Source organism: Apteryx mantelli, chromosome 9 (assembly GCF_036417845.1).
Source record: "Apteryx mantelli isolate bAptMan1 chromosome 9, bAptMan1.hap1, whole genome shotgun sequence".
Taxonomy (NCBI): Eukaryota; Metazoa; Chordata; class Aves; order Apterygiformes; family Apterygidae; genus Apteryx; species Apteryx mantelli.
Window position 1 is genome coordinate 12,362,607 of NC_089986.1, and position 21,880 is coordinate 12,384,486.

Here is a 21,880-nt window from a genome sequence, read left to right on the forward strand (position 1 = left end):
CCAGGAAGAACCAGAGCTGCAATACAATTTATTTGCTGGTAAAAGAGGATATGATTCTGCTGGAAGCACTGCCTCAGCCTGTAGTGCATTTAATAAGAGTAAGTGCAATGAGGCAGTCCTTTCTGCTTCAGGACAATTGTATGACAATAATAAACACAGCTTTAGATAGTAAGAACTATCTAAAAGCAGAAGAACAGTTTTCATTAAAATGTGGAGACTGACATCAAACTGATCTCCAGTGCTTTAAGTGAAAGACATCTACCTGGACAAGTGACCTACTGATTCAGATCTTAACATTTATTACAGTAATGTATGTAATCACTTGGAAGCCTCTGTTTTAAGGAACAAACACTGCTTTGCCAAGCTGTGAGACCACTTAGTCTCACTCTCCAAGTAGGAGACTGCAGGGAAAAGCAATTCATAATCCAGTTCTTCTTGTAGCTGAGGGCTCCAAAAATTATAAACATGTCCCTGTCCTGACCTCAGATAATCTGTCAGCTTTCCAAAATGTGGGCTGGATAAAATGCCAACCGGTCTGGGAGGAGGAGATTACAATAATCAAGATGACAGATGAATGAGGTGTGGGAGAGCGTTACAGCAATGGGATCAAAAAGGAACTCGTGGATTTGGGTGACAGTGAAAAGCAGGAAGCATGATATCAATCTGTTTAATTTCCCTGGTCTACCCTGAGGGATTGGGAGTAAATTTCCAAGCACCAGACAGCAAGAGAATTTCAAGATAATGCTTTTAGCCAGTTGTCCTTGCCTTGACCCTTAGAGACTCTTTGCAGCTGGCACATCTCTTTTGTGCTCGAGCCCTTTTTCTGAAGACAGCTGGACATGGAAGTGTTTGATGTAATTAATGCTCAGCACCCTCGGTGGGGGTGGGAATGGATACTGGGGATGCGATGGTTGGATTAATGATTGCAAGGAGACCCACTGGGCCTGGAACGATCAAGTGGGAAACAACGAGCCCCAAATGAGGATTTACAGTTTGGGGCTGCAAACAGTCCATTGCCCGTTTTGTCAGCTGGGGTCCCTGCCTGTAGTGCTGGCCTGCGCATGATAATACAGAGTCCCAACTAAGATTTAGAAGTCGGGTCCTAAATTACTGTGGCCTATGCCCCTAGACTTGCCTGTCCCCTTCTGAAAGCCCATTAAATCCCCTCTTTTTCCCCCTCCTATTGCAAATCTCACCTCTCCGAACGAGAACCCCAATCTCAGGCACCAAACTCCTCTTCCCTCCCCCTGCACCTCCCATCTCCTCATCCACATGCCTGACTCTCCCACTCCTGTCCTTGTCTGGGAGAGCAGATCCTGGCACTGCTGCAGGCAGGACATGGAGCAGGTTACTATGCATTAGGTGCCCTGTGGCTGACTGCCATGCGTAGCTTCTCATCGTCTCATTTATGTAATAACATTAGTCCATAGACTGCAATTAATGTGTACTGGCTGGTGCACACCCATTTATTGGGGTGGGGTGAGCCTGGCTAGACTTGTGGCATCCCTGGCAGTATGGGACTCGAAACCTCTCTGGTGCTCGGTCTGCAGGCAGTGGGTCTCATTCAGCCACAACACAGCAATCCCTTAGAGCAATTGTGCTCTCTCAGGCTCCATCGCTTCCTGCAAAACAGTTTAATTAAAAGCAAGCAAAGTTTCTGTCTCTCTTGAGGGCACAGCAGTCATTTGGGATACGACACACTGTGGCAGCGTCTTGGGGTATTTACACTGCAAAAGGACCTGTGCAAAGGGGTAACATTTCAAAGCTACGTTTTTAGTGTGTTCTTTGTTCTGATGGCATGACAGTTTGGGTCTATTTTACACTTACAGGTTCCATTCATCTTTTGAATCCTTGCATATGATACAGCCTTCAGAACAGATTAAATCTTCCATTTTCTGGCAAGAACCAGACAATGCCTGAGAAACTGAAATGGGGCCATTAACGGCAACAAACAACTGAACAGTTGTGCCGGGCAGGACAATGGAGGCTGCCAGCTGAGCCATTGACTGCTCCTCTGGCCAGTCCTCCTGGGGTGGGAATGGCAAAATGCCAAGAGACACAGTGAAGGATCACAAGGTGCTAGAAGTGATTTTAGACTCTCTAGCAAAGCGCTCCCCATGAGTGGTAAACCCCACCACAGAGCCCAGTCCTTGATGTGGGGAGCAGGGGGAGCAAGGAAGGAGCTGGAGGTGTTGAGATCCTCTCCAGGACACAGACCAGGAGCCTAAAGACTCTAGGGAGGTGGGAAAACAGCAGGGGTGGGAACAGCTTTTGGGGGGTTCTTCCCCCCAAAAGTTCTGTACCCTCATCTCTGCCACTCTGAGAATAAAGTGTGCGTCTGTTAACAGTTCTTTAGCTAAGAGCAAAGTGCTCCTAGCTTTAAGTCAGCTAGTCCCTGAAGATCAAACTGTGTAATGGCCCTGGCAGGAGCGAGGAACTTTCAGGGAATGAACATCAGAAACCATTAAGAAAGCTGATGGGGCTTAGCCTGTGTCCCAGAGTCATCTACAGCTGGTCCCTGGAGTCCCACCTTCCAGAGGAGGGGTGTCATACAAGCAGAGAGCTGCAGGTGTTGGGATGCTGCTGTGATACTCTGGGCTTCACAGCAAATTGGATGTAAAAAACTAAGCCTTGCACAGCAAGGGAACTCAGCCAGGGCTATAACAAGCCATTCAGTAATTTACTTAAGCCACACATATCTCATCTGCACAGGGAGGGAGAATTACCTCCTTAATCACATCCTAAACAGGCCTTCCACCACAGTTCATATTACCCTGCAGATACACTGAAACAGTTACCCTGGGAGAGCAGTGCATACCCTCATTTGTCTTGAGAGCTGTTAAAGCTGAAATCCAGGACTGAAATAGAAGTGGAAATATATGATTGTGAGCTATTTCCCATGGATCATTTTTGCAACCTCTAGCTGGAGCCTGCAGGTAAAAATCTATCAGCTACTATCAAGTCCTGCTGCATTAGCCCCTTCTAGGTCAGTCAGGGAGGGTCTTTCGGTTGGGCTGTCCTGACATCTCCTGACTGCTGATGGCCAACCTGGCTGGCTGAAGTGGGCTTTGGAAGACATCATCAGCTAACCTCAGCTTTGGAGATGGATTTCTTTTTTTTCAAGAGGCAAATAAGGGGATGCCCAGCTGTCTCATCCCCTTTTAAACTGCTATTGCAACCTCTCGCCTCCACCCACGCAGCTTTCTGCATACTGGGAGATGTTAATCCATTTTATCTTTTAATGTTGGCATTACCTCTTGACTCACCCCATCTCTTCTCCTTGTGATTCTGCAATCGAGGTCCCTTTTAGGCAGCAGATAATTCACCTTATTTCCCAGCATTGCCTGAGAAAAGAGACTGTAATCCAGAGTAATCTCCCCAAGGAGTGTGCTCATGGAGCCCCAGGGGGAGACTCTGAGAACATGGTTTCTCTCAGAAGCTGACGCATGAGGCTGCAAAGTCACCTGTAAGGGACAGATACCTGGAAGGGTGTGATTAGCAGTACAGTGACATCCCTCTGTCTTACAGCTTCCATCGCACGGGGTTTGGCATCTCATTCTTCAAAGCTCTTGAGCAATCTTCCTCAGGCTGCTCCTCCTGCCGGCGTCTGCACCCATCCTGCCAGGCAGACAGCACCAGCTTTGTCCCTTGTTTGGGTGCACTTCCCTGTGTCCCAGGACACACTTCTGGAGTCCCCTCCTGAAGTCCCAATACTGGTGTGTCACTGGCAAGAAAATTTCCACTGGTCGTCTCCAAAAAGAGAGCTGGCAGTAAAAATGGTACTTTTATGTTTTTTATTCTTTCCCTCACATTTCATAAATAAGATGGCTTAAATCAAAACTTGTGAAGAGAGGTGTGTTAGGACAACAAGGGAGCTTACCAATAACCCAAATAAAATGCATTATATTAAGAAGTCATAGACTAGGCTAGATTTATCCACTGGGATTAGGATTTGAGTCCTAAAGCGTCTATAATAATTTTACTTCCCAACCAACTTAAAGTAAAATAAAATCAAGTGTTGCAGCCATGGCCATGCTAGAGACGAAGCAGCTGTGCAACCCCTTCCATCGAGAGTGGGGTGGGATGAGGTCCCAGCTTATGAAACCATCTCCCAGTTATGCTGATCTGGTGAAACAGCACTTCGTTTATCTGCACCTTGGGAGAACAGCAGTGCCTTGTGCTCTGGGAAAGTAGAAAGCAGGCTGGAGGCATCTTCTCACCTGCAATGACAACTGAGAGACTGTGACACCCGCCAACTCCATGTGCTCCAGAGACAGGAAAAGGTGAAGTTTTCAGCAGAAGGTTGGTACAAAGGGACAGTGAGACTTGCAACAACTTTCTTGCAAGTGGATCAGAAAGCTGATGTGCTCAAGGGTGTTATTTGTGTTAATGCAGCCAAAGGATTTTGAGAGGAGAGAGATCCCAGGGTTTCTGTCACTGCCTGAGTTATCGTGTCACTTGTTTCACTGCTACTCATGCCCGGAGCAGTCACAAGACCTCAGCACTTCAGCCATTACCTGTTTTGTGATCTTCGGGAGTTCAGATGTGAGAGGTGCAGAGAGTGCCTCTACCTCCCTGCACCGCAAGGTGAATTTGGGAACTCTGGGATTTGATCAGAAAACACAAAGGCCCCAACTCTAAGTTCTGGAAACCTTCCTACCCCTGTGCTCATCTCCCCTCAAGGCTTCCCTACTGATGACATACAACAGGGATTTCATGACAATGCAGAATCAGCCCTACACGGCCAGAGAAGCCCTTTAACGCTGCAGGAACTCCTAGCTGTGAGATCCATTTGTTCGCTGGCTCTTTCATCTCTCTGCAGCCTGAACAGAGGCAGGATTGAGCTCCTTATGTCTTCCGTAATCCAGCAGGTCCTACTTCCACCTGGCAGACTCTTCACATACACCTAACCATTTGCTTTTGCCTTCTTCACATCTGCTTTTTTCCTTGCTCACCTTTTATCCCTATCAGTCTTTTCTCCTCAGTGAGCTTTAGTCCCTCTTCCTTAGATAGGGTGTGTAATTACACACTGTCTAAAACCCAGGGAGGACTCTTAATAAAAGATAGATATATATTAGCATAGCGTGCCCCTGGCTTGCTGCCCAGATTCAAAATGATCTGTTCATACACTTTTAAACTGATGGTGTGGAACTGAGCATGGATCACATACATCAGGGAAATAAATGCTACCTATTTTTATTATTAAGATCACTTATTGGTTATACTGGCAGTGGCCTTGTCTTTATGCATTAAATGTGACCTTTATTAATGTTCATGTTCTCCTTATTTGTACAGTGGCTGATTTTGAGGCAAGCAGAGCCATGAATGTATTGATGGCACGGTGATTATTAGCTGGTCTTGTTCTGAGGTACTTTGAGGAGGGCCAGATTACAACTGCTGTGTTTATTTTCCTCATGGTTTATTAATGCTTTGTATTAGCTGCACTTGGATTGTTAATGGAGGAGTTAATTTGTCGTGCTCATACTAAAGAATAGCCTGGCTTCTGGGATGCGCTGATTAGCCAAAGACGTTCCCCCAGAATCTACTTTATTAGAGAAACACAAAGGCCAGATTTCTGGAGTACAAAGAAGGCCACTTTTGTGGCCTATTTATTTTAAACTTTCTCCATAATGCTGGTCCTTTTAGCTCCAGCCTTGGTCCATGCAGAAGAGTAATTACTCTGCATATAAAAACAGAGGCAGTGAGAGCAGCAACATAATGCAAACAGCTAGGTCTACAAAACTACAAACTTAATCCATCATCTGAGCTCAATTTAACTTCTGTCAAACAGTTTGAGCGATGAATTTGCCACAATATCTACCCATCGTATGAGGAGAAATGCTAACAGAGCTCAATTAGCTTGGGTGTAGTCCAAGCAGTATTTGCACTATTGCCAGAGTATGTCTTGTGGACAAGGACCAAACAAGGACCAAGGAGCAATGTCGCATGAACGCTAACACGAAGGGCCGTGCAGAAGGCGTGGGACACTGCGCAGGGCCCCTCTGCCGAAACACAAGGCTGAGGCCTCTTGCAGTGCAGAAACAGGACACAGTATTTTCCAAGCTGAGGCGCTGGTGAAAGGAGTAAACTTGGACAGAGTTTACACTCAAGCAGGAGACTTTTTCTCTCTTCCAAAGCTCTTCGTCTGGACCTCACCTCTCCTCAAAAGCCTGCAGATTTACACCAGCAACACCCAGTGCCAGAGTTCAAACCCGCAGCAGACTCTGCAGCCTGACTGGACCTCGAATAAACTCAGACGTGGGTTTCTGCTGATGTCGAGTCTTATCCCTTCCAGCCCCTCTCTGTCGCTTTGCTCTTAGCTACGGGACAGGTTGCGGCTTCCCTAGCAGCCACCCGGCACCTGGATCCATATTCCCACAGGGATTTTTCAGGCCTGCGATGGCTCCTCTGGCCTTCGAGCCCGCCATCCCCCTTCGGCCGCGGGGCCGCCCCTGCCCCTCACCCGGCGCGACGGATCGGGGCGCCGCTGTGCGCGGAGGCGCTTAGGCCCCGCGTGCGAGCCCGCGAGACGCCCCGGCCCCGGCCCCGGCCCCGGGCTCCCTCCCGCCGCGGCCGCCCCCGCCTGCAGGGGCGCCGCCTCCGCCCGCACGCCGCCGCACGCCGCCACCAGAGGGCGCCCCGCCCCCCGCCGCCCCTTGGCGCCCCCCTGCGGCGGCCGCTGGCAACTGCGGAGCGGAGCCGGCTGCGAAAGGTTTGTCCTGCGGCGACTCCCGTCCCCCGGCGACGTCAGGCTTGGCAGGGGTGAACGCCTTAACGACCGCTGCGCAGCCGCCCTTGAATCGGGGGAAGGCGGGGCGGGGAGGAGGGGGAAAGGGATCGCCGTCTGATTGGCCATCCGCGCCATCCTTCCGGCTCCAGGAGGCGGGGCGCCGCCGCGCCACCCCCTGCTCATTGGCTGCGGCGGCGAGCCGGGAGGCGGGGCGGCGCCAGGCTGCTCGGGTTGGTTGCGCTGGCCAGTGGCGGGTGCGAGGGAGTGCGGGGGGAGGGGTGGGGGGGTCCTGAGGTGCCGCTGTCACCGCCGCCTTCCCGCCCAGGCCCGCGGAGCCAGGCGAGCCCGGCGCAGCCCCGTCCGCCCGCGGCGCGGCGCGGCAGGACCATGTCGGCCACGGACGAGCGGGCCAAGGAGATCCTCAGGGGCTTCAAGCTGTATCCGCCCGACGGGGGCCGCGGGGGGGGCGGGCCCACTCTGCCCGGCCGGGATGGAGCCGGGGGGGGGTGGCGGTGCGGGGTTCGCCGTCCCCGAGGGCGGGGGCGAGGCGCCACCCGGGGCGGGCGGTTGTCATGGAGACCCCCCCCACGGCTGGGCTGTTCCCGGTTGCGTCCTCCTCTCCCGCGCGGGCCCCCCCGGAGCGTAGGGAGGGGGGAAGGGATGGAGACCCCCCCCCACCGCGGGGTCCTGGCTGGGCTCCCCCCTTCGGGACAGGTCGGCGGGGGCGGGGGGACCCCGGCGGCCGGAGCTGTCCACCGGGCGGCCGCTGACAGGCGGCCCCGGAGCCGCGGGAGCCTCCCGAGCTCGCGGAGGGCAGGCGAGGAGCCGGGAGCCCGGCGCGCTCCGTCCCGTCGGGATCCGCTCCCTTCCCTCCGGCCGCCCCGAGAGCCGCGGCTGCTCACGCATCTCCGCGCCGAAGGAAACACCTGGTCTGCAAGCGCAGCAGCAGCAGCTAAATGTCTCGGTCCTTTTCTTGTTGTGAGGTACTGGCACGCGGTTTGGTGGTTGTAAGACGTCTTTTATCGCTGATGCTAACACGCTGTAGGTGCTAATGCCTTTCTGTGCAATTCGTTCCGCAGCTTTAGCATTGTAGCTTTCAAAAAGCTTTCTCATTTTACATCCAAGTGTATTATTTGAGTGTAGATATAACCCTGAGCAAATGAGACAGATCCGAGCTTGGAAGAGAAGTGAGACCCCACACCCAACCCTTCCAACCCAGGATTTCAGTAAAGCAGAGAAAGGCTCAGTCCAAAGGCCCACACACAAACCAAGAGTGGGAGAAGTGTACCATACTTACTAAATGAAGTTACTATATTTTATTATAGCAGATTCTAAGTTTAGAAGACAGATGCAAGCTTTCCAGCTTGACCTTTAGACACAGGGTGAAATCACAGTAATTTTTTTACACTGAAAAGGACAGAAGAGCTCTCTTGATCTAATACTGCTATTTCTGAACAGTTTTTTGTCAGTGAGATGTGTGTAATCTGTATGCCATCTGCAGCAGGATCTGAGATGCTCTAGGTTGGATTTAGCCAAATAGCTACTATTGAACTATAAGCAGATGCTTCTCAACTTTTGAATTGCTGTCCCCTCCCCCAACCTAGCAGTGCATCTGGTTCCTTTGCTTGTGCAGTAGCAATATTGACAATTCTTTTTATTTATGAAGATGTAATATTTTAGTTGTCAGAAACAGTTGATCAGCCTTACATGCAGGCAATTAGCAAAAGCATAAGCTTCTGACAAGATCAGCCTAATGTGTTGGTAGAAATGAAGAGTGCTTGGAAAGTTAAGCCTAGGAAACAAACTTTTAACTGCTTTTTGTATGCATTTGTATATGGTCTCCAGAGAAAAATTTAAGAGGACCTTTGTCCAGCTTTGGATGAAATGACTCATTCTGTAGCTTTTTGGCTTAAATACAAAAATGTTTTTTTAACCTTTGAGAGATGTGACGTCAGACAAACCTCAGGTAAACTTCTGTTATCTCAAGCAGCTATAGTGTAGGCAAAAATTCTTCAATGGAAATACTCTGCACTTCCAGGCTGAAGAACCTCAAGTTCAATCTTCCTTTACATGGTCACTGAAATCAGTATTACTACCTCTTGACAACCAAATGACAGCATATTTTTAGGCAACCAAAACCTTGATCATGCTTCTCTGAGAACATGCTAGAGTACTGTGATAGCTCAGGTTATGGTCTACCATACAGGCCTGAGAGCATAAAAACCTTTAAGTCCAAGGAGCAGGAAAGCTTTTCTCAAAAAATTTTATAATTGGAACTTTTTATAAGTTAAAATAGTCAAAAAACAGTCTTGATGTGTCTTTAATAAAGAAGTAGTAAATGAGGCTGAACAGACATTCCTCATTTGTGAGGAAAAAAAAGCATTGAGACACTGCACCATCCACACAGGAAACTACTCATGCCCAGATCTGACCATGCTTGCTGCAAGACAGCCATCAGCTCAGACTTCTATTTCCTTTTCTAAGAGTGAGTGTGTATTCTAAAAAAACATTACTTTTAAATAAATGCTTTATCTTTCTGCCCACTCTACTGCTATATCTGCTATTTTAATTTGCTTAATAGAAATGAAGAGATGAACATGTCCTGAAAAGCTGTAAATTTTTCTTTGGAGTACTTAAACTTCTTCCTCCTGTCCCAGGAAGGAGGAGTTAACTCCAACTTAAGCAAACCCTGCAAACTTGGCACCTGAAGCTGCGATTGCTTTAGCACAAGAAACTAGCACAGTGGTACCTAGGGTATGGATGTACTAGATTCCTTGTGTAGTTAGATCAGTTGATAGGTAGAAGGTGCCATTGAGGAAGCAGATCTCTGGAATACTTGCTTACTTTAGCACAGAACAAGCACTTCGTCTGGAAATTCAGTTCACATTGGGTAGTTTAAGTTTGCCTCAAGTTCAGTTTGCATGTAGTTCCCAAGAAGAGGCTGACTACAAACTTTCCAACTGATTGAGACATGCTGCTGTGGAAATTAAATTACATCTCCAATACACCCTCTGACTTCAACACACAGATATTCTTTCCTTCCTCTGTGACACTAGTGCAGAAACATGTTGTGGCTAGTGTCCTCAAATTCAAACCAGAAACATTTGCTCCCTTTTCTCAGATTTTATTATTTCCTGAAAAGATGAAAACTAGAAGTATTTGGAATTTGCAGGCAAATGAGGATATTATACTTGTCCTAAGAATTTTTATGGCATCAGTTAGTGTGCTGTCAGTGTTCAATTTGCAAGTTTGCCACATAGCAACAGATGGAAAGCAGCTAGCCAGCAACTTTTACAGCTTGTCATTTCTTGAGGACTGTATTTATTAACAAAACTTACAGTATGTTCATGAATTCTGTTTTGAAGGCACTCTCCTGAGCAGTGGTGCTTATACTAGAAAAAACACAGTATCTGTGGTAGTCTAGTGCTATGTGAAGGTAGACTGGTTGTTTGACTTTAAGCAATGTCAGTTCAGGTGGTAACTTACTCCTCTGGAGTATTAGGTGAGTTTTCATTTCTGCAAGTATTTATGCACAACTGGTCCTGCAGTCTCAAATGGAGGAGGTTTGACTATGCTTGTTTCCAGAAGATCAGACAGTTACCCTGTCAAGCTAAAGAATAAATTTGACCCACACTTACCTTTTCAAGATGTTCTTCAGGTTTCATTCTGCCATTTTATCTTTACAATTACTGTATACCATTAAATGCATGTGTTTAACATCCTTTTTATAGATGAGTAATACTGAAAATGTTTCCCTGTAACAGTCAAAACCTGGCATTGAGGAGTTACTTTTCAATGGCTTTTTCAGCCCCATTGGTAATTTGTGGGTTGCCTTTATATCTTTGTTCCAACATAAAGTAACAGAAAATTTTAATGCACTATGTTCACTAGAATAAGGACATTATAGATGACTGTTCTATTTAACCCGGTTTGCCAGTATTCGGAAAGCCTATGTGCTTTGCTTTCTTAAAAAGTATCTATGGTGTAAACTAGAAATAACTGGTCATGGGCAGCAACAGCTAATTCACATCCAACCCTTGAGGGACCACAGTTCAGGTTCTTTGTTTCTTCCAGAATGGGAAGAAAACCCCAAACAAGCCAAGAGCTAAAAAGCTACTCAGGTCTTATAGAATAGTTAAAGTGCTAAGCCTCACCTTCCAAGACATGAGTAAGTACATCCATTTTTCTCAGTTCTAAATCTTAAAATTCAAAGTATCACCTATTTGCTTCTGCACAGAGACACCTCAGAACTGGACCTCCAGTGTTAGTTGCCATATAGACATTTATTAGTTCAGGATAAAGTTGTATGTGGACTTCTATTTCAGGCTATACAGCTTATCCTACTGTATTAATTCAGAAGTCTCCTAAAACAAATTGATATGCTGAACTTAAGCACAAAGAAAACATTCAGGTCAGAATCATGATAGAGTTATGAAACTAATATTTGTGGTCAGTGTAAGCCCATAGCTATAGTTCATACGCTCTACAGCATTTGCAGGCAGAGCTTTTCATATGTCAAATGGTCTCCTACTTAAAATGCCTGAAGTTCCCTGTATGACATCCTCCTGTTGCCCAGCACTCTCTCCAATGCTCTGGCCATTATTTTTCTGTCTAGGAAGTGAATCTAGCAGAGTAACCATGTTAAGCTCTATCCATCTTCCCAAGAGCCATAATGAGGGATAATTATATCAGAAGCCATTAACAGCTTCCATGAACCTTGTATTGCTTTGCAAACAATGACACCTCTCCTCCCCCAACTTCAAGTTCTATCTAGTTGAGTCTCCAACCTATTTTTATTGGGTCAGTAGATTTTTAACTGCTTAAGTAAAAATGCTCATTTATTGCCTTATTTACAAAACAAGGTGGCAGCTTTAATTGCCCTTTAAAACATTGTTCTGAGGTTTCCTGTGTGCCTGTCCTCAGGATCTTAGATTAAGATTTCCTGCAGTTGAGTAAAGATGAATCACCAGTTTCCTTGAGTAAAAGGAGACACTAGCCAGCTAACAGAGGAAACAGGGCTCCCTACAAGGTGGGAAATGTGTTCTGTAGATAGCCAAAGCTGTGCTGAACTTGCAGCTGGCTTGCACCAATACAATTCAAGAAAAACCTCTGGAAAACAGCAAGCAAGTTTGTGCTCCCCACCCATTTTTTCTAGTTTCTGAAAAATTGAACAAATTGTGCCAGGCATACAGCTTGTCATTTTTATTATCTGACAAGTTGGTCTTCTGTTGCTCTTGAACTTGCATTACCACTTTGCTATAACCTCAGGGTGCTTTACAGATGCAAGAGTTGTCAGTGTTTTCCAGTTGCTCTAACTGCAGAGAACAGGTTCCCATCCCTTCACAATCAAAAGGTCTGTTTCAGAGAGGCCAACATATCATCTAGAAGCTTCAGCCAGGTTGTACTTGGCATTTAAGTGTAATTGTGGTCAAGATTTCTTTATCATATTAGAATCATTTCCATTGATGAACTGTGACTCTGGTAGACTAGATGAACAAACTCTTCATGTTTCTTACTCATAGGTCATGAGGCCTCTCTGCCAGTAATGCAAGAACTATTTTACCAGGTTTTCGTTTTCTTTTTAAAAAGTCACCCTGCCTGGTTCTTTAGTAAAGACCATAAACTTCATGCTCCCCCACATTTACTGTAACTGACAGAAATCACAGTTAAACAATGATGTTTTTTATTATTCTTCCCATCAAAATACTATTGAGTAGAATACAGTCAGTTTTCTGACTTTCAGATTTAATGCAGTCCATTTGTATTGTAGGAAGTGGTGCTTCAGGTTTTTTAAGAGACTTAGGATGCATTTAGTCAGTGTTTCTAGAAAAAACTTACTAAAATATTGGAAGTTAGAAAGCTGTATTGTAGAGGACAGTGAACAAGGACAGCTCTACACAAAAATGATTGCAGTCATAACTGAAGTTATCCCCTCTCTACAACAGGGGATCAGTGGCAGAGGAAGGGAGTCCAGTTCCTTGCAAAATATATAATTGCCTTAGCATTAGGTATCTAGTCCATAGAACACAGCAAGTATAAGAACACTATTTGTGATCCGACTCCAAAAAGTATTTAGAAGAATTCTAATGTGTTGAGAGCAGGATGAAGTCCCCCCCCCAAACAGAAATAGTTTGCTAGAGTTTTTTTGTTTGGCAAAATAGTTACCTGCCCTTCAAGTTTTCCCACAAGCCTTGAAGAGAACTAATAAGCTATTTCCAAGCTAGAGGCAGAAAGGAATATATAAAACTCAAAGTAATTTTTTTAAGACAGCTTAAAACTAAGTTGTCCTCAGTCCATGACACTGATTTCAGTTAAATCTAAGAGTTAAGGTCAAATTAGTGATCCAGGCCAGAAGACAAAAAAAATAACTGAAGTTGTTATAGTCAATTACATAAGTGTCCCATTGCCCCCACATGGGGGCAGAATCCACTCCATGGCAGTGGAAGGATGAGGCAACTGCAGGGGCAGGAACTCTGCTATAGCAGGAAGTGAGTTGCCAGGTACTAGAGAATACTTCTTCAATAATGCCAATTTCAAGTTCGCATTGAAGTTTAAGGGGTATTTCTTTTCTTTAGTCAGCAATATTTTAGCAACTTGTTAAAAACTTTTAAGATCTGTCCTTTCATCTCCCCCAAGCTTACTAGTCCAGTGTTTTCACTAGAATTCTGTGGTTTCAGTAATCTAAATTGCTTACTTATTAGCATTGACCTAATAAGATACCTACAATAGTTTGGTCTCCTTTAACATTAAGCTTATTTTCCCTTATTTCTTTCTACTGTATTCTGATAGTCTCAATTACTCTGTGCAGCCTTGGCAGCAAATCAAAATCCCTGGAAGTCACTGGTGCCTTATTCTTCAGCCATTGTTGCATTATTTTGATTTCCACACTGTGGAAGATGGTCATTTAATGGATTAAGTGACAGACAACACTTTTCCCCTCGCTCCACCCCCATTTATCATAATGGCCAGAATGTGTAGAAGAGTTGCACAAATTTAGACAAGCAGAGATGGCATTTTAAAAACCTCATTAGACTAATGCCATTCACAGGAGTAGTTAATACAGCCATCTGAATCAGAGACCAACAGGACATGCATCACTATTTCCTGTTATCAACTGAAGCAGTCCTTACATGGAAGCTGAGTGCCTTGCTCTTACATATCATCATCTTTGAATTCAAGTTGATCTGGAAAGAATAAGTGTGTAATTCTACATGGAGTTAGTAAGACAGCAGGCCACTATATTTTGAATTCTGCCTTTGACTTATGTCATGTGATATATGAACCTCTATTTCCCTATCTGCAAGCTGGCAAATTCCAAGGCAGCTTCAAATTTGAGTCTACCCCCTCCATTAAAGATTGTTTTGGTTATGTCTAGATAGTCAAACCATGTAGAAGTATATGAGGATTCATTGCTAGGCTCCCATATATAGGTAACAAGCAGAGAACTTGCAGGTGGAACTTAAATAGAACTTCCAATATTTAATTTTGTATTTTTCTGCATGCTAGTGTAGCTAAGCTTGTCATCAAATGTTAGTTCTATAAGCAGTATGAGAGCTGACTTGTTGCACATCTGTTGCTCACACACCTTAAGGAGCAGCTCATGTGTTTACACTTGTAATGTGCAAACTACAGTACTGAGTAATAAAAAAGCATTACTAGACTCTGCTATCTCATCTTCCAAGACTGAATCAGGGGCACCCACAAGAACAGGAGGTTCAGCACATGTAGTATCACTCCCAGAGCAGTGCAAAGCTATAACAGACAGTTGTTTAGGAAACCCCTACTTATTCAGTGTTAAAGTTTCCACATCCATTTGACATTGCATCCAAGTAAGCATAGTAAGACTACTGGAAGGCTCTGTCCTGAAGACACCATACAATAATTGAAGTTCTCTAGAACAGCAGTAGCAGCTAGGCTCCCAGTCACATGTTGCAAAGTGCTTGATTGACTGCCAGAATTTTCACTTGTGATTATGAACATGAAGTTCCCTTGTCAGATTTTTTTTCTTGTACCACATTTCACTGACCCAAAATAGTTTCCCTTAAATCTCTTCTATATCAGATTTAAGCATGAGTGAACCTTTGAGTTGATTATGTTCATGACTAGGATATCTAAAGACATTCTTCCAGAAGACAGACAGGCTTAGGTAAAAGGCAAGAGCAAGAAGTCTTTTACATTCAATCAGCTTTCAGGATAACAGTGCACAAAAGCATCAGATTATTAAATCTATCCACTCCTATACTGAAAGGATTAACTAGCTTGGAGCAATATGGTCTTCTGTTAGAGAATGGGAGTGCACAAGATTTAACTTCTCTCGGTGATCTTATTGAGGAGTGTTTATATGGGTCAGTCTGTATGCTGCACTGTGTGCATGAGTCAGAAGTAGATTTGGTCCCTAGAACAGCAGATATTGCTCTTTTTTCCATATATTATATCAAGACAGTAGGGGATCTTGCACTTTAATCTCAAGTTAATGTATACCCCACCTAAGCAGATTGCCTGCCTGCTTCTCTGCTCCTCACTTCAGAGAGCTTTAAGCCTTTTCCAACTGAAGGTTACATGTACTTGGCTCCAAAAAAACATTTGATGTTTTATTAAGTGTCAGAAACTTTAATCAGGGACAGCCTGCTGGGCAAGCAGAGAGTTAATTTCTGAAGTCTGTCTTGGAAAGGCAAAGAAAATTCTATTCTAGGAAACAGTGAAAAACTGAATATTTGCATTGCCTTAAATAAAAATTCTGTGTGTGGAGAAAAATGTTAAAGAGCCCCACTAGGGAGGAACCTGTTCTCCATTCATCTGTTGGCATGGCCTGTTGCTAGCTCTGTACTTAAGGGGTGTGAGTACTGCAGAACTCCCTTCTTTCAGGGGAACATTTGAGCAAAGGTACAGGAAGAAGCATTTCCCCTCCAAGTGTACTACCACATGCTGGACTAGACCAACCCAGTTGGAAATTGGATACTAGGACAAAGACCTACTGACCTATAAAATACAGGGGACCTTTATAGAGATATTTCAGACATTTGACTTCCTATTTAGAAGTCTTAGGGGAGGCTCTTTAGTGCATTTGAAGACTTGCATCTGTTAGTCATAGTCCAAATTAAGACTTAATTGTTTCTCTTGTAAAGAGACTTTCTTTACTAGGATCCAAGACAAGTGCAATTGCAAGGACTCCCCCCCACCCCTTAAACCTTGTTAGCCTTAAGATGATATTTAAGGAAGGGAACAGCAGGGCTTTGTTGCTTCTGAGAGAAGGAGGACACCTGAAAGATATCTGCCCTTACATTTTGTGATGTGTGTACTTCCATAGCAGCAGCTGTGCTGATTGAAGTTTGCCTTTCCCAGCTGCTTGCTACCCCTTCAGATTTATGAGCTCTCTGCAACCTCCTGTTTGTCAGGATGAGGCATACTAGCTTAAACAGCTTAAGCAGTAGGATAAGGAGCAGAGACCTGTTAGTCAAGTGGATCAGGTTAGCAGTTTTACAAACAGCTCAGCTGTTACTTTCTCCCTCAAATCTAACAAGCAGCTGGGGAGAGCTGCAAACAGCAGTACTGTCTTCAACCAACTCTGCTGCTGTCAGGTGTCATGTTCACAACCTCTATCTTGCATCAAATTAACATTTTCCTCAGTGCAGTCTTGTGCCACCTTCTCCAGCACTCACTCACCTGCTTCTCACCTTACATTACCATGCTTCATGTCTCTTGAAGCACCAATTCTCCAAAAAAATCAGACTGCTACTCTTAGGTGAACATGCTAACATCACATTGCTAAGTTCACAGTAACACAGCTTTTCAAAATGCATGTTGGATGACTTTGGCAAGGTAATCATCTGTTCTTTACACTTGTTCTGTGCATCAGATCTTTAGCATCAGTGCTGTGTGACAAGCTACTGCCCCAGGCAAAGTCACAAGCAAGACCTGGGAGCATGTAGCAAACACTCTCAGAGACATGATTCTCCCACAACTCTCATGAGCCAGACATAGGAAGTCATTGGCTGAAAATTGTGTGCAGCCTTAAAAAGCAAGCACATGTTATTTCAAAATATTTGTTCCAGAAGAGGGAGAAAAAGCTAACGAGTTGCTAAATCTAGTTTAGACTAACTGTATTCCAGTTGGGGCTGTTCATAGCACCTTAGTTAATCCACAAGGAATCATTACAATTACACTGCTGCCATAAAAATGCAGTATTTAAACAGCTCCAGGAAAGAATTGCTTTATGTGCTTTCCCCTTGCAACTCCTTCAAAGGAAGCCACATTATATTACTATAATAACAACCTTAAACTCAGTTTCTATGAAGAAACACTTAGCTTCTTAGGGAGAAAGGAAAAACTAGTTCTGGTTCTGCTAGCATCTTTTAGTCCACCATTAGAATAAGCTCATTAGAGTTTTAAACTCTGAAAGTCTCAAAATCTAAGAATTAAGAGCTTCCATCTTTTTAAAACAGCCTGAAGGACTGCTTCCCCAGATAAGGTCATAGGCTTACCTCTGCAATGCTCTAGGTCCAGCCACAAAGAGGAGCAAGCATCCCTTCCTGCCACAGGCAGCCTTACCACATACTTCCCCTCTAAGCACCCAGCCATACTCCTTTCACCAGGCCCCTCTTCCTCATTTAAATACACTCCTGCCCGAGGCCAGGTGAAAACATTTCACACAGGTCATGACCATCTGTTGCATTTGTTTCACTGACAAAACATTAACTCCTTGTTTTCCTCCTGAAGTACGGGAAGTATCATTACTTAATAACATTGCATGCACAGGTCCCAGTTTTGCCCTGTAACAATAAATGCAGTAAATGAGATAGGGGCATGTTTGAAAAGATCGTACAATTTCAATTAAATAACTGTACTGTAACGTAGGCATACCTGTAAAGGGTGCAGATAACGTTAATTATGGCGTTTTCTGAGTTTCACGCATGTAACTTCGAAGCTTTAACATTCTCTTTAAATAAATGCTTAGGTAGTTGCACATTTTGAAACATCAAACTAATACTTTAAAAAACATGATATTTGTACCACCTATGTGTAAATCTAGCTTCTCAATAACTATGTTGTGATATTTTTCACATTAATTGGAGTTCAATTGTCAGTAAAAATTTGTTATCTGAAAGAACTGACTTGTGAACTACAGCTGATTGTATAATTTATACATGGTATTCTTCACAGCAGACATGTTTCATTGTTTCGACTGAAAAGTACATCAATGAATTTTGACTAATTTTTTTTAAAATAAGATCTCAATCAGTATCTGAGAATTTAGCATGTAGCTACAAACTTGTTAAAATAAGAAATTAAAATGCAAATCTCAGTGTAAGCATAACTGTAGGTTTCCTTGATAATGAAAGCTATAGTAATTACTTGGAAGTAATACAGTTCATCACTTTTTGTCATTTCAGTAGAAATTTCAGTATCCCTACAATAATATTTTGGCCTGAATTCCAGTGGGTGCTAAAACAGAAAGACACTTGGCTTGGGTACCGAATCTCCATCTTGGAGAGATCCCCTAGTGCCATACTAAGCAGTTTCGTATAAGTACAATAGTATATCTGTAGATCTCATATGTACATTAAAGTACAACATCCAGAACCAAATATTAATAATTTACCAACTCTAAACCAGTTTAGAACTGAAATTCAGTTTTACTTATACTTTCACTGTTTTGCTATAGTGCTTTTCCAAACCACTTACTCCCTTTTCTGACTTACTACCTAGCACTGCGTAAAATGGTGGAATGGTTAAATTGTCAAATTGCTAATCCAAGTTGCAGGTTTAAGCACTTCTCCTATTCTAGCAGGTTCCTAAAAACACACGGCAATTCTGCCATGGAGCCCTCGTTCTTGAGAGTTCTGCCTCCATCACTGTAAATCCCTCTTTATTGTTCCCTTCTTCCTGTGCTTTCAATGACCTGTGGTCCATTTGCAAGATTAATTTCCCCATGCGACGGCAAGTCATTCGCTCTTGACTGTATTTTCAAATCTGTTTTAATCTCTACTTGGGCTGTATGCTCCAAGTTTTCCTCCCTTCCTCAGAAGAGGCAGGATAATGAACTTGTTTTCCTTGAGAAATCTTAGTGCTGTCAGTTGTACGTGGAAGACCAAGAATTGTTTGATCTATATTGCAGCATGTAGCCTTGCCATTAGGCTAATTTACTGCTTTCGCTTTGTTAAATAGCTTACTTGTGTCCTGTGTAGCAGTTATTGATTTTATATCCTATGTTTTTAATACCATGTACACTGAAATGAGTTGTCAACCTCTCATTTGTATAGCAGCCTCGTATCATGTCAGTGGAAATTGTTCATTGCTTTGAGAAATAACAGTGCCCTGTCAGGAGAGGGAGGAAAGATAATTTTCTAAAAGATACCACAAAACGGTACTTTCAGTGGCTTGCGTAGTGCTCCAGAGATCTAACTACTTCAGTAGCTCCAGTCTGTGGCCTGCTTTTCTACTGTTGCTTGGAGAACCTCCAGCTCTCACTGTGGTCTTGTCCTGTGAGGTTAGGGGACTGCTAACATTAACCTAAATATTCGCATCCTTGCTTACTATCCTGGCTTGGTGCTGAGAGTGTTCGTAATCATTTTTTGCCGGTTTTTGACTGGCAGTGAAGATGATCTTCATGTTCAGTCATGGGGGCTCTGGCTGTAAGGGCTGTACTGTTTGCATGGCTTAAGTATGCCTATTTCTCATGCACACATGGCCTAACTTAAAAAAAGCCTAGGTATTGGTAGCTCCAGTGAAATTCAAGCCATTACTGTCCTCATGGATTGTATATCAGAGGTACAATTTAAACTAATGCCGGGAAGAGGGTGGCTTGTTTCCCTGCTGTGCCATGTCAGCAAATAGGAGATTGAGTGTTTGTCAGTGTGGACTTTATGAAAGTGCTTGCCATAGCTGTTTCTCTGGCTGATGTGAATTTTTATTTTGTTCATTAGATGAAGAGTATTGGTGCCAGGGCTAAGTATTTTACTATAAAGTCTCGATAAGATTAAATCCCCTTGTGATTCCTTAATTATATTTCAGGGATACTGAGTTGCTTTCCCAGAGAACCTTCTGTGGTCTCTAGCTGTATCCCTGGTTACAGAATAACACCGGATTGAAACGGTGCGGGATATGCTGTGTGTGAGGCATTTCAGGACAGTGTTAAAGGTGCAGAGGTTCTAAAAAGCCTGAAGCACTTTGAGTAAACTGCCGTTAGTAAAACTGAGTGTCTTCTGCCCTAGCAATTCCAATGTCACTTTTATGTTAGTGAGGATAGGCTGAGTATTGCTATAATATTGAAAACTGTTCAGCCGGTATTACTTCTGTTGCATTAGATAGTTTTCACTCTTGTTATAAACACAAATCCTTATAGACTAATTAACAGCTCTACTGCAGCAGCGGCACTCCTTTCACCTTTTCCCTGCAGGCTGCAACTGGTATTTGCTTTGAAAGCTGTGTAAGGAGTATCTTTTCAAGATTTCCTTTCTTTTGGTCATTTTTTTAGCATTACTTGTGAGAGAAGGCATATGAACACACCTGAAAAAGGAGGTTTGATTGTCTGGCCTATTTTCCTGAATAGCTTGTAGAGCTGTAATCCCACCCTGAGGAAATACACACCGTCTTTATGCCAACTGGCTTGGGCAATATGGAGCTTGTCTATGCCAGGAAATTTTGCACTGATGTAGCTACACTATGTAAATATACTGCACTGAGATGAAGCAGTGTCTGTACTTTTTTCCCAAGTGTCAAAGAACAAGTAGCTATACCACCACAAAAAGCTCTAATGTGGGTAGAACCTGAGGGTTTATCTGCCTAAAATTTACTTCAGTGCAGTTATTTCTGCTTGATTTCCCCTATGTGAATACCTTTATTCTGGGATGAGTGTGTCCTGTTCCAAATCAGCAGAAGTCACTTAAAAGCAGATCAAGCTGTTTTGGAATTGGACACGCTTAGTGGAGAAGAAGAACATCTAGACAAGGGTTAATTAAGGGATGGTTTGCTGAACTCTAAATTCACCCTCTGCCTTAATCTGAATTAACTCCTCTGCATTTACAAGTCCCTAGTTAATTCAATCGTTGGTGAAAAGTACTGTTTAAAAATTAATATTGTGTTGATAAGGTATTGAGGAACAGAAATTCTCACTCCACAGAGCAAGGAGAGTTTAGACAGAGTCTATGTGTGAATGAAAGAGAAATTCAGTGCTTGAGCTTTTATTCTTAGCTTCTCTGAGATTGCCAGCAAGAATCCGTAAGTGCTTCTGTTACTGTTGATTTTGGTGGTGTGAAAACCTGCCTATTAACAAATAGAATAAAACTCACAAGCTCATTTCCTGGAAGGTAGGAACTATCAGACATAATGACTTTTGGCTTTGGAGTGTTGACTGAGAGAGGAAAGGTTCCACAGCCAAGTGAAAATCCCCGAGTCCCTGAAATCCTTTGCACTAATGACTTCCTCCTCTTTCACAGACCTCTCTGAATTAATGACATGGCTCTGTGCAGGCCAGGCTACAGATTTGCCCTTAAAGAAGTCTTTATAAGCAGTCTGGCTCGATGGTGTTATTTTCCTTCGTTCTCTATAGGTGGACACCTCACTTGCCAATAACTGAATTCTCCTCTGGCCCAGAATCTGTTCTCAGCAGCACAAGTCAAAGAATGCTTTTGAAGGCAGTTTTATTCGTGCTCTTTCCTGATCCCTTGGAAGAACAATAGTCTGAGCATCATCAACTTCAACAGAAATATAGACAGTCAAGGGCAGGACTTTCTGTCTAGGGACAATGATCTGTCCCTCATGTGAAAGAGGTGGGTGAACAGCTCTTGATGTGACAGATGCCTACTTCCATGCGTCAAACATTCACCAGTTATGTAAGATTGTTGGAGGACAGCACACTACTGCCTGAGGGTTCTTCCTTTAAGCTTGCTCATGGCTCTACAAATCTCAAGACTTTTACGATAGTTACCGTATTCCCCAGTTGCTTGTATGTCCAGAGTTAGGGACATCTGCCCTCCTGTGCATGGAGGAGTGTTTGAAGGGCCAGCTCAGAACAGGATAGCTCCCCAGTAATTCAATATACTTGTAGCCTCTTCCAGTCTTTGGGCAGTTAACCAGCTGTAAGAAATCTTTCAAACTTACAAAATCTCTACTCCTAGGCTTTGTCCTGGCCAGACTTTTTGCTGTAGAAGA

General features: G+C 43.9%; 1 protein-coding gene across 1 annotated transcript in view; it reads left to right on the forward strand.

Moving 5' to 3' along the window:
* Positions 1-7,006: 7,006 nt before the first annotated feature.
* The window catches only part of PDE6D (phosphodiesterase 6D), a 38,915-nt gene continuing 24,041 nt past the window's right edge, over positions 7,007-21,880 (forward strand). The window contains exon 1 of the mRNA XM_067301444.1: positions 7,007-7,167. Within this exon, the coding sequence (XP_067157545.1) occupies positions 7,118-7,167 (50 nt within the window). The 5' untranslated portion in view covers positions 7,007-7,117. The remainder of the gene's footprint in view (positions 7,168-21,880) is intronic.